Raw genomic sequence first — 16,096 nt, 5'->3', positions numbered from 1 at the left:
GTTCAATCTCCTCTTCATTTCCTCCAGAATCAGGTTTTGATTTGTTATAGTTGTTCCCAAATATCTGAACTGTACCACATTTTCAAAACATTTCTGTTATCCCCACACCCAACCCCAAAGCTGGTGGACCACCCCTTGTCTGCTGTCCTCGACTTCTTATTCAGTATATTCGCAGCTACCCTCCATATCTGGAGCTTGTCTCATCCATCCTCAACCTGAGGACGCACCATGCTGTGGTGACAAGGGACCCACCTAACAAGGGCAAATATCACATTCTTAGCTAAAATGGTTCATTAGCAATTGTCACATGTTGAAAGCTAAATATATTGTACATTTTGTGTCACCACCATGGCAGTGCTTTATGTACTATAAAATATAACCTGAATGGAAATTCCAGGACCCTGGTGTAATGCCATCCTCAGGATTTTGCATGGCTACCATGGTGGATTTTTGATGGTAGGAAATTAAGGAATATGAAATTAAGGTAGCATCCAAATTTCATTGAATTTTGTCAGTTGGAAAGAAAGATGTCAGTTACTTTTGAAGCTGCAGTGGCCATATTATGTTAGTCTATCATAACAATAGTCTAAATTGAAAGAATATTTATTTATTTTGTTTTTTTATGAAATTCTCAGTTTGTCATCTGTATAGCATCTAACGGGATGATAATTGGTGAATAATGAATTGCAAACTATGTAGAAGGAGATTCTGTCTTGTCATTGGTCTGGACACACTGAGAAGCCAGGATGGCTGATTTCTCAACCAGAAAGGAGTATTATAAAGGCCTTTATTTCTTGTGCATGTTTAATTTCGCATTCCTATTATTAGTCATGCATGCAGTTTCCATGATTTTTAATGAACACTTTTTTGTTCTGTGTACATATATAATTTAATAAATTTGTGGAGGGACTGAAACTGGTTAATTTAGACCTTATCGGCATTGGATTGGGGGCACGCGGTGGCGTAGTTGGTTGAGGCACTATGCTACAAGCCAGAAGGTCGCAGGTTCAAGTCCCGATGATGTTATTGGATTTTTTTTTCAATTGACCTAATCCTTCTGGACGCACTATGGCCCTGGGGTCGACTCACCCTCTAACAGAAATGAGTACCAGGAATTAATAAAATAATTTTCCTGGGGAGTAAAGCACGGCTGGCGTGTAAGGCTGACAACCTTACCGCCATCTTTGAGCCGATTGTCTAGATAATGTGAGACCCTCAACGTCTCACAACCCTATGGGCATTGACGGCCTGTTACAGGGATAGCTTTACTTTTTACTTATGGCATTGGATTGTTACTTTTTTCCTTAACTGAAATTCATTTTGTTCTGTGTCTCTTATTTGCATTGGTTCTTAGTTTCTTTCTTTTATTTTTTGTGCCTTGCCAACACCAGGTGAGTTTATATTTGATACTAATTTTTTATTCTAGTGTAGTGTTTGTCTACACCCTGCCAAATTTTGCTGTAATTTTAATTGTTTCTAGTAGGTGACAGTTAACATTTTCATGGTGTTTAGCATTCAGGTTATGGTCTTGTAGTTTGGTAGATAGGTACCAAGATTTCAGAGACACCTGCTGTCTTCATTTTCATGGCATGGTCTACCCTGAAGATGGAGGTGATAAGTACCTATCTACAAAACAACATAGCATCACATTCCAGAAGATCATAATGTTATATGTATGCAAAGTATATGAATTTAACATAACCTTTTTTCTTTTAAGTTTTATGGAAGATGCTGCATCCTATGCATTGATACTAGCAATCTGTGTGTCAGTGTGCCCTTGATTCATCTACAGACATCAGTTAATTATAGACAGTAATGTGAGGAAAGTCCCTGCCGCTGCCGGGAATCGAACTGTGATTGATCAAAGGTGTTCTTAAGGGCCACCAACACAACAGTTGATTATGAACTAATACTAAAATGTGTAATTTTAAGGTTATTTTATTTTCATCCAACTACAGGTTTCGATCTAACAAAATCATCATCAGGTGGTTTTATGAATACATATATTGTTATTGAGGGGGCATGGTGTAGCATAGTTGGTTGAGGCATTATGTTACAAGCCAGTAGGTCACAGGTTCAATTTCTGATAAGGTCATTGGATTTTTCAATTGACCAAATCCTTCCAACTGCACTATGGCCCAGGGGTGGACTCAGCGTGTAACAGACATGAGTACCAGGAATCTTCCTGGGGGTAAAGGGTGGCTTGTTCGTACGGCTGACAATCTCATTGCCACATGTGAGCCGATTGTCTAGAAAATGTGGGAGCCTGGATGTTTCACAACCCTGCGGGCATCCGTGACCTGTTACAGGGATAGCTTTACCTTTTATATTGTTATTGAATTGTGGTTGGTCAGCCTGTAGCCGCTATGCTGACAGAGTTATCCCAAATTGTATAATTTATGTAAATAAAATATATTGAATAATGTTGGTGCAGAGTTTTTATGCATAAAGTGCATAGTGGGACATCTATATTTGAAATTTGGAAACTGTCGGTCTCTAAGAATGTACCTGTTCTGATGTCCAACTGACTAACTCAAGAAGTAAAGTTCTTCTTGAGAAGCTAATCACTCAGCTGGTGAAGAGGTCAATTATTGTCATTGTAAGAGCCTGCCACTGATCCATATACTGAGCCAGCTGAATCTGGTCCATATTCTTACATCTAGTTTTAAAGTCTAGTTTAGTGGCCTCTGTAGTCTAGGGGTAACATTCCCACCTCATGACTCAAGGTACGCAGGTTCAAAAACCCGGCGGAGGTCGTGGAATTTTTAAGGGTGGAAAAATTCAGGGAACAAGTCCTCCGGGAGGGACTTTAAGCTGTGGGTCCCGTGTGGTAGATTTATGGCACATAAAAGAACCTCATGTCTCTAGGAGACCTCTGAGCTAAATTAGGCCAAAAAGTTTCCCGCCCAAAGTAGTTTCCAATGCCTCTGGTAGATGGGGAAGTATTGGGTACCACTGCCAGAGGAGGGATGACCTCGCTGACAGAAAGGGACTAACTATTAGATACCACTGCTAAGTAGAGGGTAGAAACCTCGCTGGCAGAAAGGGGCTAATAGCGAGCACCAGTACCAGTAGGGGATGGAGACAGTAGAAATTAAAAAAAAAGGGGGACGTACAATAGACTATCGGTCGCGGTGCATGGGGAAACCCACCCCCTCAATACTGAACTGAAGGTCTAATTAATATTATCCTCCCATGATCCTAAGTTGTCTCTTCTGCTTTGATTTTCCTACTGTTATCTAGCCTGTAACATTTAATGACATACAAAGGAAATATATTTTTGATTAGTTTTGGTGGCAAAAGTCTGTTAAATTTCTTAATATTAGTGATTATTGGCTCTCATTTAAGCCAAAGAGTACAGTCCAGCATGAACACAAAATACAGTTTTCATATTTTTATATCATCTCAAAATTACATAATAATAAATCTCAGGAAAATTACCTATTAATAATGACTTAAGTCAGAAGGGATTACAGAAATATGAGGGAAATTAATGTATCTATCTGTTCATGGCTAGTATTTTTGTGGTACTTCTGTATTAGCAGTTAACAAGTATGAAGATTCTGTGTATAGACACGAAAATGTGGAGTCTGAGATGTTTAACAGAATACAAGTAAAGGTGAAAATATTGTTACGTGCTTTCTGTGTGTCCCGCAACAAGTAAATCCACGTAGGTCTCAAATTCAGTAGAGCCTTTATTGGACACTTCACTTATACAATCACGAGTACAATTATTATCCACTGTCCTCCTCGGCGGTTAATTCCAGACTTGCTTCTTCTATGGAGGCTAATACCAAACTGTCTTCTTCAGCGGTTATTGGCAGACTCGCTGTTTGAATGCATTCAACCCCGTTTTATAACCTCGGCCTCTGCTATGCAAACGAACCTTTGTTGTAACCGTGGAAACTCATCTCTATGCAATGCTCACTGTTAGAATTACTGTATCGCTATTGTTACTTCCTAGGCAACGGCCTGTTCTAGCGTTTCCACGGAAGTAACTCTTCTGGATTCCAAACACGTTACATTGCTCCCTTCTAAAGGTTGTTCGTCCCGAACAGCCTAAAGATTCTTCCTCTCTTCCATTTCCACGGTGTTCTGCTGGCATCTTTCTGCGCTGTTCATCCAACCGCATCCGCCCCTCTCTTCAGTGGTGCTTGCCCCGAGCACTCCCGTAGCCGAGAATTTGTTGGTAGCCTTGTCTCACATTCATTCTTCGCTTTCATTCGTCCCGCATTCGTTCTCTCTGGGGAGGGCCGGTACTTCTATTACTGGTTCTTCCCATATGGGCCGTTTCCCTTTTTTCGTTTCGGAGGCAACGGCCTGTTCTAGCGTTTCCATGGAAGTAACTCTTCTGGATTCCAAACACATTACAATATATATATTTCTAAGTAGTTTGTCATCAGTAAGCTTCTTTGTTCTCCTATGTTGCAAAATTTTAGCCTTAATTTCTGCCAGAAGAACCAAGCACAAAGTGGGTATGACAGAAGAAACAAATATACCTCTTGTGTGCAGCAAATGAACATTAAGAATGAAGAGAGATGAAATTTACAAAGATGACTTCTGTTTCTGTTGTTTTGTTATAGGAGATGGGTTAAATACATGCAGCTTCTCTTCTGGTCGCACTCGAGGTTCATTTTCAACAAATTATTTCACGGATCTTGGAAGCATGAAACCAATCCAGTCATCCAATGATCTCGGCTCTAACATCAGATCTTTGCAAGGGGCCAGTGATTCTGCTTGGTCCTTCAGCAGTAGCTTTGTCAGTGCTGTTGGTGGAGCTAGCAGTTGTTTCCCAACAGCAGCCATGAACCCCAACAAAGCTATTTTTACCATTGACAAGAAGTCATCCAAGGTAATGTATACAATGAATGATGCATATCGTCTGCTTTAACATTAAGGAACTGCATTTACTTACAATGGTTTTTATGTGTTTCTTGGAGTCTTATAATAAATAATAATGAGAGATATCCCTTGTTTTACAGACACTGAATTTATGAATTTTCATTACGATGAAATATGTGTCATTTGCACCTGTTTTTCAATTCATGAACTTCATTTCTGCTACAACAAACGATTTATGTTCATAAGAAGGCAGAGATGTACATATACAACATGTGGGGAGGTGGGAAGAAGCAGATCCCTACCAATGTGCATATCCCACTTTTCCATTCTATACACACACCTTGTTTTGACATACAGAATCATCTGTGTTCTTGATGCGTACATTTTAGTGTACACCTTATCGCCTTTGTATGAAGGGCGTTCCATATATAATGCCTCCTATTTTCTTGTGTTAATATGTAACATCTAAGCTGGATGTTGGTGGTGTTGTAGTAAAGGTTGAACCTTCTCGCCAATGTACTGTTAGTTTAGTTGTCGTGTGACAGATAGCAACAGCAGAGCAGTCTACCAGAATGGCGTCTGACATAGAAGTGTNAGATTGGTGGATAACAACCAGGGAACTGTGTGCACGGCTTAATATCGGCTGTAATGCATTGGAAACAATGTTGGTGAAGCTGGATTATCGCAAAATTTGTTCGAGGTGGGTCCCAAGGATGCTTACACAGGACCACAAAACTCATCGAATGGAAGTCTGTCAGGACTGTTGCACCAGTTTGAGGCTGAAGGTGACAAGTTTCTGGACAACATCGTCACCGGAGATGAGACGTGGTGTCGCCACTACGAGCCAGAATCCAAAAGACAGTCCATGGAGTGGCAACATCCGGATTCCCAAGAAAAAAGAAGTTCAAGACACAGCCATCACCAGGGAAAGTGATGTGCACGGTCTTTTGGGATAGGTGGTAGGTGGGGTGTGATTTTGTTGGATTTCCTGGAGCCTGGTGAAACTGTCAATTCTGAATGCTACAAGACAACGCTGACTAAGCTGAAAGCCTGCATTTTCCGAGTCAGGCCAGAGAAGCAGACAACCTTTCGCTTGCAACATGATAACGCTGAACCCCATACCAGTTTGGCGACCACCATGCACATTGCAAAGTTTGGCTGGACTGTCCTACCACATCCACCTTATAGCCCCGATTTAGCACCTTCAGACTTCCATCTCTTTGGGCCTATGAAAGATAGACTACATGGGCAACATTTTCCAGCAACGATGCTGTCATTGCAGCTGTAAGAAAGTGGCTAGCCTCTGCTGGCGCAGACTTTTATGGGCATGGCATACAGGCTCTTGTTCATTGCTGGCGAGAGTGCGTAACGAATGGTGGTGATTATGTGGAAAAATAACTAAGTAGCTGAAATCTTGCTCTATTTAACTGCATTATTATGCTTTCTGTATCTGTTGTAGTTTTCATTAAAAAAAAAATAGGAGGCATTATATACGGAATGCTCCTTGTAGCTGGTAAACTTGCCGATAAATTAATATTGTTTATTGCTGTTTCCATGCCAGCATGCAGTTTATTTTTGTTTTCTAGTCACAAGTGTGGTTGAGAGGCTTCATTTGCCCGACAACAAAGCTGTATCACTGTATTAAAATTATAAAGGATTTGGACTCAAAATTACTGGGTCTCTTTACTGTCTGATATTCAAGATCTGGACTTGTTTTTCATCCGCAGGTGAATAGGTGAGGAGGCACATGTTCAGTTCAGTCTGTCAGAATGAATATGAATCACTCTCCAGATCCAGTTTCCAAAAGATATTGTTCTGTTTGGAATACCAAATGATGGACAAAGTTCGGAAACCAAGTAATCCTAAGCAATTATTTCCCTAAACATCATTAACCAATTATGGCAAAAAGCAAGAACATAAAATTGTATCTGTGCTTGATTAAATACCATGCCATGGAGCTCTATGAGGGGGTGGAGGTATATCATCATACATTCTTAACCTCAGCTGTAGATGGAGGTCAGTGCTCAGCTTCATGCCCCAGCCACCTTATCCGTGGGGATAAGCTCCCAGTACCCATTGGACAGGAGGCTGGGTGTATCCTACAGAATATCTGAATTCTGTGAAGAAGGGAAAAATTTTTGTCTTTGCCGGGAATCAAACCCCAGTTTCCAGGTGAAGCTCACATCTAGTCAGTGTACTGACTGAACTATCCTGGCTGCTTATTAACAAATTGGTATTTGTAATGGACATGCAGTGCTTTTCCTGTGAAGCAGGAAATGAATTCTTAAATATTTTGATTAATTTAAAGCTTTACAAGTTAATCTGAAGAAAGAAATTAACAAATTTATGGTTCTTTAGGCAGTTGGTGGTCTTATTCTTCTCTGATTAACCAAATTATTTTCTGTATGATACTTGGAATTTTCTTTGCAGTGTATTCTTGATTTTCCTACTGTTAATTCCACAGGCCTGTTGTTCCATGATATCTGTAGCCACCTGTCTTCACCCCATTTTGCTTACCTAGGCCTTCTATATATTCTATAGATAGGTCATTTATTGTCAGCTCATGACAGTCTCAGAATCTAATGAAACTGAAGGAGTTCTCTTTGTTAAGTAAGTGATAAATATGAAATTTGCATCTGTTAATTTCAGAAATGCGGCATTTTGAAAGTGTAAATTTGCCCTCCTTTTAAATCACTGAAGTGTTTATAACCCTGCCTGTAATCAATACGTGGAATTCTTTCCTGTAGCTGTTTAATGCTCTTGAATGGGAATGACCAAGTAAAAACATGAAAAACTTGAATCTGGATAGCTGGTTTCAGGAAAAAGTTTTTTAGTTCAGGACCTCTCAAATGCAAAGCAATACAAAACAGTGCTAACAGTCAACCACAGCATCCCGTTAAATAGTGTTCTATAGTTCATCCATAAACACGAATGCTGAACCTATGCTGATATGACATGCAGCAGTTTGATTCACAGCAGGGTTAGAAACCGTCACCTGATGCACTATGAGCCCTGTCTTCACTTCCTCTGTAGTTAGAAATATTATATCTTGATATCATGTGTGTGTGAAATTTTGGAAATGTAGAAATACTGGCAGATGAATACAGGTGAATATAACAAAGATGAACACCTGATGGCGCAGTGATATGAAACACGTAAAAAAAGAATATATGGTTTGTCCATTCTCCACGTATAATTAGAATGATCAAGTGGAGGAGGCTGAGGTGGCAGGTCATGTAGCACGAATGGGGGAGAAGAAGAATGCATGTAGGATATTAGTGGGAAAGCCAGAAGGAAAGAGACCACTGGAAAGACCAAAGTGTAGGTGGGTGGACAATATTAAGATGGATCTTAGAGAGATAGGATGGTATGGTATGAATTAGATTGATCTGGCTCAGGATATGGAACAGTGGAGGGCTCTTGTGAACACAGTGATGACCCTTTGGGTTCCATAAAATGCTGGGCAATTCTTGAGTAGCTGCAGAATTGCCGGCTCCTCAAGAAGGGCTCAGCTCCATGAGTAAGTAAGTAATTGGTGGTAGAATAAGATAGAAAAATTCCTCTGTAGTGTTTCACTTGATTTGTAGAACTGATATGTCACTTTGTTCTGATAGGTCATGTGTAGGTCAAATATCACAGTCATTCAAAGGAAACGTGATTTAATTTTTTCCATTATTTTTTATTTCTAACCAAACTCCTACTGGCTAGAAATTGATTTGGTATTGGGAAATTCTTGCTATCTGTTGTACCTGTGCACAGACTACTAGAATGGATGTAAGAGAGTGTAAAGGACAGATTCAGCATGCAGCATGTGATCATGACACGTCCTCAATTTGTAAAGGTGGTGGTGAAAGGTTGTTGACAGAGGACCTGTATGAGAAAATTATGATGTTGGAAGCCATCTGACAGAGGATAGCAAGAGACTAAAAAGCACCTCTTCACCATCCTCTGCACCTTCTTTACATGGATATTTTGCTGTGATGGTAGCAGAGAAACTACTGATTTTTGGATTCATTAAACTTAAGTTTCTAATGTCCAGAACATTAGTTTTGTGTCATCAATTCATCCGTTTGTTTGTTACTATTCTGACTTTTTAGGCAGTGTTTACCTAGCCCTTGATTAGAAACGGGCTATACGTCACAGTATTAATCAATCTGTGCACATTAAACGCAGATCCCTTCAGGTATTCACAAGCCACAAGTCCTGATTAATCCCCTGCACTTGCATCTACAAAAGCAGCTCTCAGGAATGAAGAAGGTGAAGCAGGGAAAACATTCCTGGCTTAGTGTCCTTTCTTATAGAATTGTATGCTGTGTTAATTACAGATCCTCGTGGTTAATGGTATGGCATGCAGTCTGCTGGGTTTCACACCAGAGGAGCTGTGTCAAATGAAGCTGCACCAGCTACTGAGTGGCCAGCACAAGACACAGCTCACTGCCCTGTCTGAAGAGCAACTTGATACCAAGGAAGGAAACATGGTTGTTCTCAGTGGAAAAGTGGTCAGTATCAGTCATAATTACGTGTTTATTTGTTAGCATGGCAGATTGCTTGTAAGTACAAAATTTAAGGCAATTTTATTATATCTTCTGTTAAAATAATCATGCTGTAATTACAGATATCATGTTTTTTAATGTATTAAGTCCAGTGGTTTGCAAGTTTTAACCCCTCTTAAATTAATTTATTCCTTTATACATGTCTCTAATGTTCTTGTTCTCACTATTTGTTACAAGCTCATTAATTTTGTCCTTCAGATATTCCCTGTTTTTATTCATGAAATGCCTTAAGGTTTCATGTCTTATATTGTCCAAATGATCCCCATTTATGTGTATTTTGCTTGGATCTTGTAACTACTTTAGTTTGGCTTGTTTCCTTTGATCTAATAATTTTGAGCATCCTTCATCAAACCATGACTTATTCTTCTTCAAGTTGTAATAATCTAGACTTTCTTCGGACTCAGTACCTGTTTACCTGGCAAAAAGGAGGGCCCACTGCAGGTTCAGTTTAATGCTTAACACCTCGAGAAGACCACTCAGAATTTAAGGTACCTTATTGAAACTGATTATTAGTGATGCTACTTTTCCTTATTTCATTGTTTGTTTAAATTATGTTCAGTTAGTGTAAATAATTCTTAATACTTTTTGACTTTGTATGCTTCTGGTGTTCGCACCACAGTCAAGTGTCTGATTTGTTCCATTCGATCTCATGACAGCTTCTTGAAACTTAATACATTCTATCAGTTGTAATTTGACAGTCATGAATAGGAACTGTGAGGGTTTTTTTGATGGCCTCTGACTTTCTCACTCTCTTACTTTTCCTTGAATGCCTCAGTCATACTTACTCTGTCCATTTTACTTGAACCATGTCACTTACCTAGCCCTTATTTAAACATTGACCAGTCTTGCATTATTGTCTGCATCATATCTACTAATCACTGACAAGTATTCCTTAAATTTTCCAGCTGTAACTTTGTATTTAGTCACTACTAAATAAACCATTCCTTGCACACTTGTTTCTGAGACAGACACATCTAGAAGGTTACTGATTGAAAGCCAATCAATCTCTTCAATCTGTAAATACCAATCTCTTATTGAAAACTGATCTCCCATAATTCTGAACCTTCAACCTTCTATCAGCAGTCCACCCATAGTCACCAATGTCTCCACAAACTTAGCCATATTTTCTTATAATGATTCCATATTCTAATCTCTTATCCTTTCACCTGAGTTTCTTACTGCAAAATACATATTGTATTACTTTCTCGTGAAGGTCCCTGCTCAGTGAAAACATTAGCTTACTCATATATTCAAAAGAATCAAATGCACAAGGTGTACAGTTGAAATGTATACCGTTTTACTGTGATATTGCTCATATACTAAAAGGTACAGAAATGAAAATTAAACACATCTGAGTAAAGTACTAGTATGTGATCATGTTTTTGTGACCTACATTTTACACATGCTCAGTGAGGGCGCTGTAAGTGGTCCAGCAGATGCTATATCTGCAATCAGTTTTAGTCCAGATGTTGTTATGCATGTTACCTTGGACTGTCTCCCAGATGTTCAGTTACTTCATGATAATTGTTCCCTCAGATTCTCAGGTTATGTTGATTAATATTGCCTGACAAATGGAATGTGGCTTGATCACTAAAGACAGTTTTGTCTGTAAAAAGTTTGTCTTCAAGTCTTGAAGGGAAGTCACCAGAAAATGTGTAGTAAATTTCTTTGATTCAGGAAGTTATATGTTACAACAGTTGGTATTATACCTGTATCTTCTAAATTTCAAATGTGTCTGCAGAATTTTGTACATTGTTGTGTGTGGTGTGTTGGCAATATGCCTGGGTTGTTTGGGCACACTGCAATTATGTGGGATCTGCATGATTTTTTATTTATTTTATTTTTTATAATCCTTTACTAACCATTTTGTTCCAAACCTCTCTTCCATGAGATACAAATTAATTTGCTCAAAAATCTGGAAGAAAGAATACACTGGTACATGAGAATATGGAACTTCTTCCATCTCTTGTTCCTATATGTGAACCAACTAAATGAAATATCAAAGAATATAAGGAGAAGAGATGTAACACTCAATATTTGATCATAATATGGCATTAAAATCATAAGTTAAGGGTTGACAGTGGACCTTTTTGGGGAAATTAGAGTGTTGGCATCATTCTGACAGAGGTCATGGACAGGTTAATGTTGTACATAGCTGGTTGTATAATGTCAGCTGTTTCTGAGGTAGCCATTACAGGAGCTACAGCCAATTTTTGCTTGAAAACCAGTTGTCTCAGGGATAGGAAACACAATTATATCTATAATGTTACAGTATTGTTTCTTTATAGTTTATCTTTCATGGTTGTTTCACAGGTGGAAATGATAACAAAGGATGAGAAAATTGTGCCCGTCTCACTTTGGCTGCGGAAGTTAGAGACAGAAGGGAGGTGTCTAGCAGTAGCTGAGCCTGTGCAGCGAAGAGTGGCTCAGGTATACATACAGTAGAACAAAGATAAGTTGGTTATCCTTAGAATGAAGTACTGTAGTGTCACTCTTCATTGTTTATGCAGCTTTATGAATTTAAGTAAGATACTAATGTTGTTTGTCGTTTTATTTATTTATGGTTTATTTAACAATGCTGTCAGTATCTCAGACTGTATTTCATTGACTAGTAGGCTGATAAATGAATAATGAATTAGAAAGGATTCAGGAGGAAGTGGTCATGGCCTAGTTTGCGGTATTGTTTTATTGTTTTCCTGAAGGCACTCAAGAACCATGAATAACCTCAGTCAGGATAGACAGATGGGGCTGAAATTTTGAACTGGTAACCTTCTAGATATAAAGCAGGAGTGTTACCTACTTCACTGAAGTGTGCAGTCAAAAGGAAAGTAAAGGAAAACATCATTCAGTATCATAATATTTATATATTTTAAGTTTACACAGATCTCCATATAGCAGAATTCAGGGAAATAAGTTTTTAGATTTTCTCTAGGAATGATTTAAATGGAGATTATGATTTACCATATTTACTTGTGTAGTGTACCCCTTTCACATGTCTCCACCCGTTTTTAGAAACAGACTTCCATCACATTTGATACATTTTTATAATCACTGTTTGAAGTTCTGCATAACTCCCTGCAATAAACCACCATTAATTCAAATGCCCTCTGTAATGCAGTCCTTTAGTTGTTGAGTGGAGTGGGGGTGAGTAGCATTCACGTTATGCTTTAGATACCCCCACAGGGAAAGGTCTGGGACACTTTAAGTCTGGGGAATATGATTGACAAGGAATGCCAGCAAATTGTGAAATTAAGCACCCTGGAACTATTTCCCCAAGAAAAGCCATGCTTTGCTTGGCCATTTGCACCAGCCTGTTGAAACCACACATTTCTTGCCCTTTGTATCTTCCTTCATAGTTCCAATAGCACTCAGAATCCATAATAATGGCCTGGTTGTTTTCTTCAAAGAAACAAGGCCAGATCATACCAAACATGGAAACACCACAGCAGAGGGTTACATTTTCACTGTAGATCTGCATAGGATTGCTGGCACTCCAAACTTGAAATTCTGTTTGTTTATGTAACTAGGGGAGTCAGGATAGCTCAGTCAGTATAGCAGTGGGCTACAGGCTATGAACTGGACTGCCTGGGTTCGATTCCTGGCAGTGCAAAATTGTTCTCTTCTCCACAGCGTCCAGACCAACTCTGGGGCCTACCCAGCCTCCTATCCAATGGGTACAGGGTGCTCTTTCCCTGGTGGTAAGGTGACCACTCACCTCCATCTGGTGCTGAGGCCAAGACAAATGGAGCTGTACCTCCATTCTTCCATATGTCTTCATGGCATAGGTAATTAAGCTCAGGGTCAACTTGACCCTTTTTTTTTTGTAACTTGAGAAGTAGAAATGAGCGTCATTTGTCATGATGAGAACATCCAAAACCCTTTCATCATTATCCAGAACATCCAAGAACTGTCTACAGAAGCTGACACAAGAAGCTTTAGCCTGTTCATCCAGTTTGTGGGTTACATGATTTTTCATAGGGACCTGTTTCACATCTGTACAGTGACCATGCACTGTGTTGCTGAGCATCTTGGGCTCTGCTGCATTACTACTGTCACTCATCCAGTGTTCTGTGGTGTGCAACTGGAGTGTGCACAGCTATCAAAATTATTCACTATTCTACCATGAACATTGAAATTGTCTCATTTTCAAACAATATTATGTGAAGGAATTCTGCCATTCCTTGGAACACAGAACTTGTTCTGAAAGTGTCTTTTTGTCTGCACAATAGACTTAGTTTCAAAATAAATTCTCACATCAAAAATGCAATGATTTACAGTACATTTCTCCATGACTACTATGCTCCATACCCAGATGTATATGTTTGCATAATATTTGCTTTCCCACAACAAAAAACAAAAACGGACTCTGTGGTTTTGGTCCACAAGCGAACTATACTGACCGAGCGACTGCCGCTCGTCAGTGAAGTTAGTGTCCACAACAGCTGTGTGAAATATATCATGCCCTTGTTCTCCACTCTGTAAATAATAGAGAAATGCTCTTGAAGTGTGAAGAGTCTATTAGAAAAATAATCTGAGTATTCCCCCTCCTCTCTTATTGTTAAAAATGAAGAGGAAAGAAAGGAGGAATGTTGTGTATTGTGTGTTGTTATAAGGAGGTCTGTATTATGCACAGTTTTCTGTTACAGAGAATTTGATTTATTTTTGATTTTAATATTGCACAGCTTGTTATGGACCGAGCTGGATGCATCATATCAGCTGATTCCGAGACAGCTGTCATTTTCCAGTATGAAGAAGATGATTTGGAAGAAGCAGACATAGCTGTCTTAATACCTGCCATCAAACTGCCTATCAGTGAAGATGCTCTAACTAAGGTAATTGAATTGCATAAAACATAAAACACTTCTGTTTGACATGTATACTTTAAAACTTCAATTAATTCACATAAATTTGTATTTTTTATTACTGAAAAACTGCAGTGTGTGGTTTATTTAGGGGTTGTGTGGTATGCGAGAAAGTATGATAAATCTCATGACAGTCATGTGGGTTGACATGAAAGCAGATTCCATGGTTTTGCAAACAGAATGTGATACAGAGTTTCAGTCAGTGGCTGTAATGTATGTTGTAGGAACTAATAATTGTATTTTCAGTCTGGCAGTGCATTATTTCTTGGTACAGTTTGCAGTGATGAAGGCCAGTAAACAAATCGTGGGTTTATCAGAAAAGCGTTCTGTAGACCTAAAATGGGCAATGATGAAGTTGGTAAAAAGTTATATTTATACTGAAGAATTACATGCAGGAATTTTGTCTGGGCAGGTAATAAAATTATTTTTCCATAAAAGTTTTCACTATATATGTGTCTTATATCCTACATTGCTTTGTAGGCAGGTAAATGCACTATGCTCTATTGATTTCCTCACAGAACATTCAGACATACTGAACATTATGCCTTTTATTGAAACAAATGTTTTTGTCTTAGGATGTAAAGAAGCAGAAGGCCACTGGTCGGACAAGGGATGGAGCTACCTTCCCCCTGTGCTTGAGAATAGATGAGCAGACATCAGAAGATAAGAGCATGGATAATGTTAATGATGTCCTATACTCAGTTGTGATTTGGGTCAGTATGAGCAAAAGTTTTGGAAGTGTGGTATACTTTTACATTGCTCTGGTGTTGATGAAAGGAAAACTGCCATTCATACCTGATAGGAAATATGGATTATCAAGTATACAGAGCCTTGTAACTTGAATATTGTATTGTGTTTTGAAATGTTTCCAATGAAGTTTAATGTTTTACATGCAAATGTTATATATACTAGGTGGTTCAAATATGACCGGGACTAATTTGTGTGTACACAAGCCGCACCGCGCAGCAGCTGTGCGACCTTGAGAGAGTGAAGCCACAACCTCCACCCTCCCTCCTGTTTGGGTTAGAACCTGTTCAGTCCTGTCTGGGAGTTGCTAGAGTGATGAGAGAACAGAAGGTACCGCGGAGCGTGGAACAACGCATTGTGATCAAATTCCTCGTTGGAGAAAATATCCAGTCCACTGAAATTCACCACAGACTCCAACAACAGTATGGGGAAGGGTGTCTCTCATGGACCCATGTGTTTGAGTGGTGTAAGTGCTTCAGAGAAGGCAGAGAGCGCGTGGAGAATGAACCGCATGATGATTGGCCGTGAACATCCATCACCGAGCCGAACATTGATCGTGCAGACGTGCTTATTCGTGAGAATAGGCGCATCACTATCAAGGAACTTGGAGTAATGCTGTCCATCAGTGTTGGTAGTGTAGAAGACATTGTGAAATACCACCTGCACTATTGCAAGGTGAATGCACGGTGGGTACCATGCACTTTGACGAACGTGAACAAAATGGTGCACATGCAAGCTGCCAGTCATCTCCTACAGCAGTTTGAAGATGAAGGTGATGCATTTTTGAAGTCTGTAGTGACCGATGAAATGTGGGTGCACTACTTCATTCCCAAGTCCCAGCAGTCATCACGCGAGTGGCGGCATACCAGTTCTCCCAAACCCAAGAGAGCGTGGAGGAGCCGTTCAGCAGGAAAAGTGATGGCAACGTTCTTCTGGGACTGGCAGGGGGTTATCCGTGTAGACTTTCTGACAGATGCCAGAACAGTCAATGCAGCTTATTACTCAGACCTCCTGGCAACAGACATGAAGGAAAAGATCCAATCCAAGCGGAAGACAGGTGGGAAGCAGGTAGCCTTCCTTCAAGACAATGCA

At 39.5% G+C, this 16,096-nt stretch overlaps 1 protein-coding gene across 1 annotated transcript in view; it reads left to right on the top strand.

The window, feature by feature from the left end:
- The window catches only part of LOC111874357 (PAS domain-containing serine/threonine-protein kinase), a 60,904-nt gene that overhangs the window by 9,646 nt on the left and 35,162 nt on the right, over positions 1-16,096 (top strand). The window contains exons 4-8 of the mRNA XM_023869800.2: positions 4,584-4,852; positions 9,168-9,341; positions 11,709-11,825; positions 14,078-14,227; positions 14,833-14,970. Of these exons, the coding sequence (XP_023725568.1) occupies positions 4,584-4,852; positions 9,168-9,341; positions 11,709-11,825; positions 14,078-14,227; positions 14,833-14,970 (848 nt within the window). The remainder of the gene's footprint in view (positions 1-4,583; positions 4,853-9,167; positions 9,342-11,708; positions 11,826-14,077; positions 14,228-14,832; positions 14,971-16,096) is intronic.

This window comes from Cryptotermes secundus, unplaced genomic scaffold (genome assembly GCF_002891405.2).
Source record: "Cryptotermes secundus unplaced genomic scaffold, Csec_1.0 scaffold49, whole genome shotgun sequence".
NCBI classification, from domain to species: domain Eukaryota; kingdom Metazoa; phylum Arthropoda; class Insecta; order Blattodea; family Kalotermitidae; genus Cryptotermes; species Cryptotermes secundus.
The sequence above is the reverse complement of the archived record's forward strand: the minus strand, read 5'-3'. Positions and strand labels throughout refer to the sequence as shown.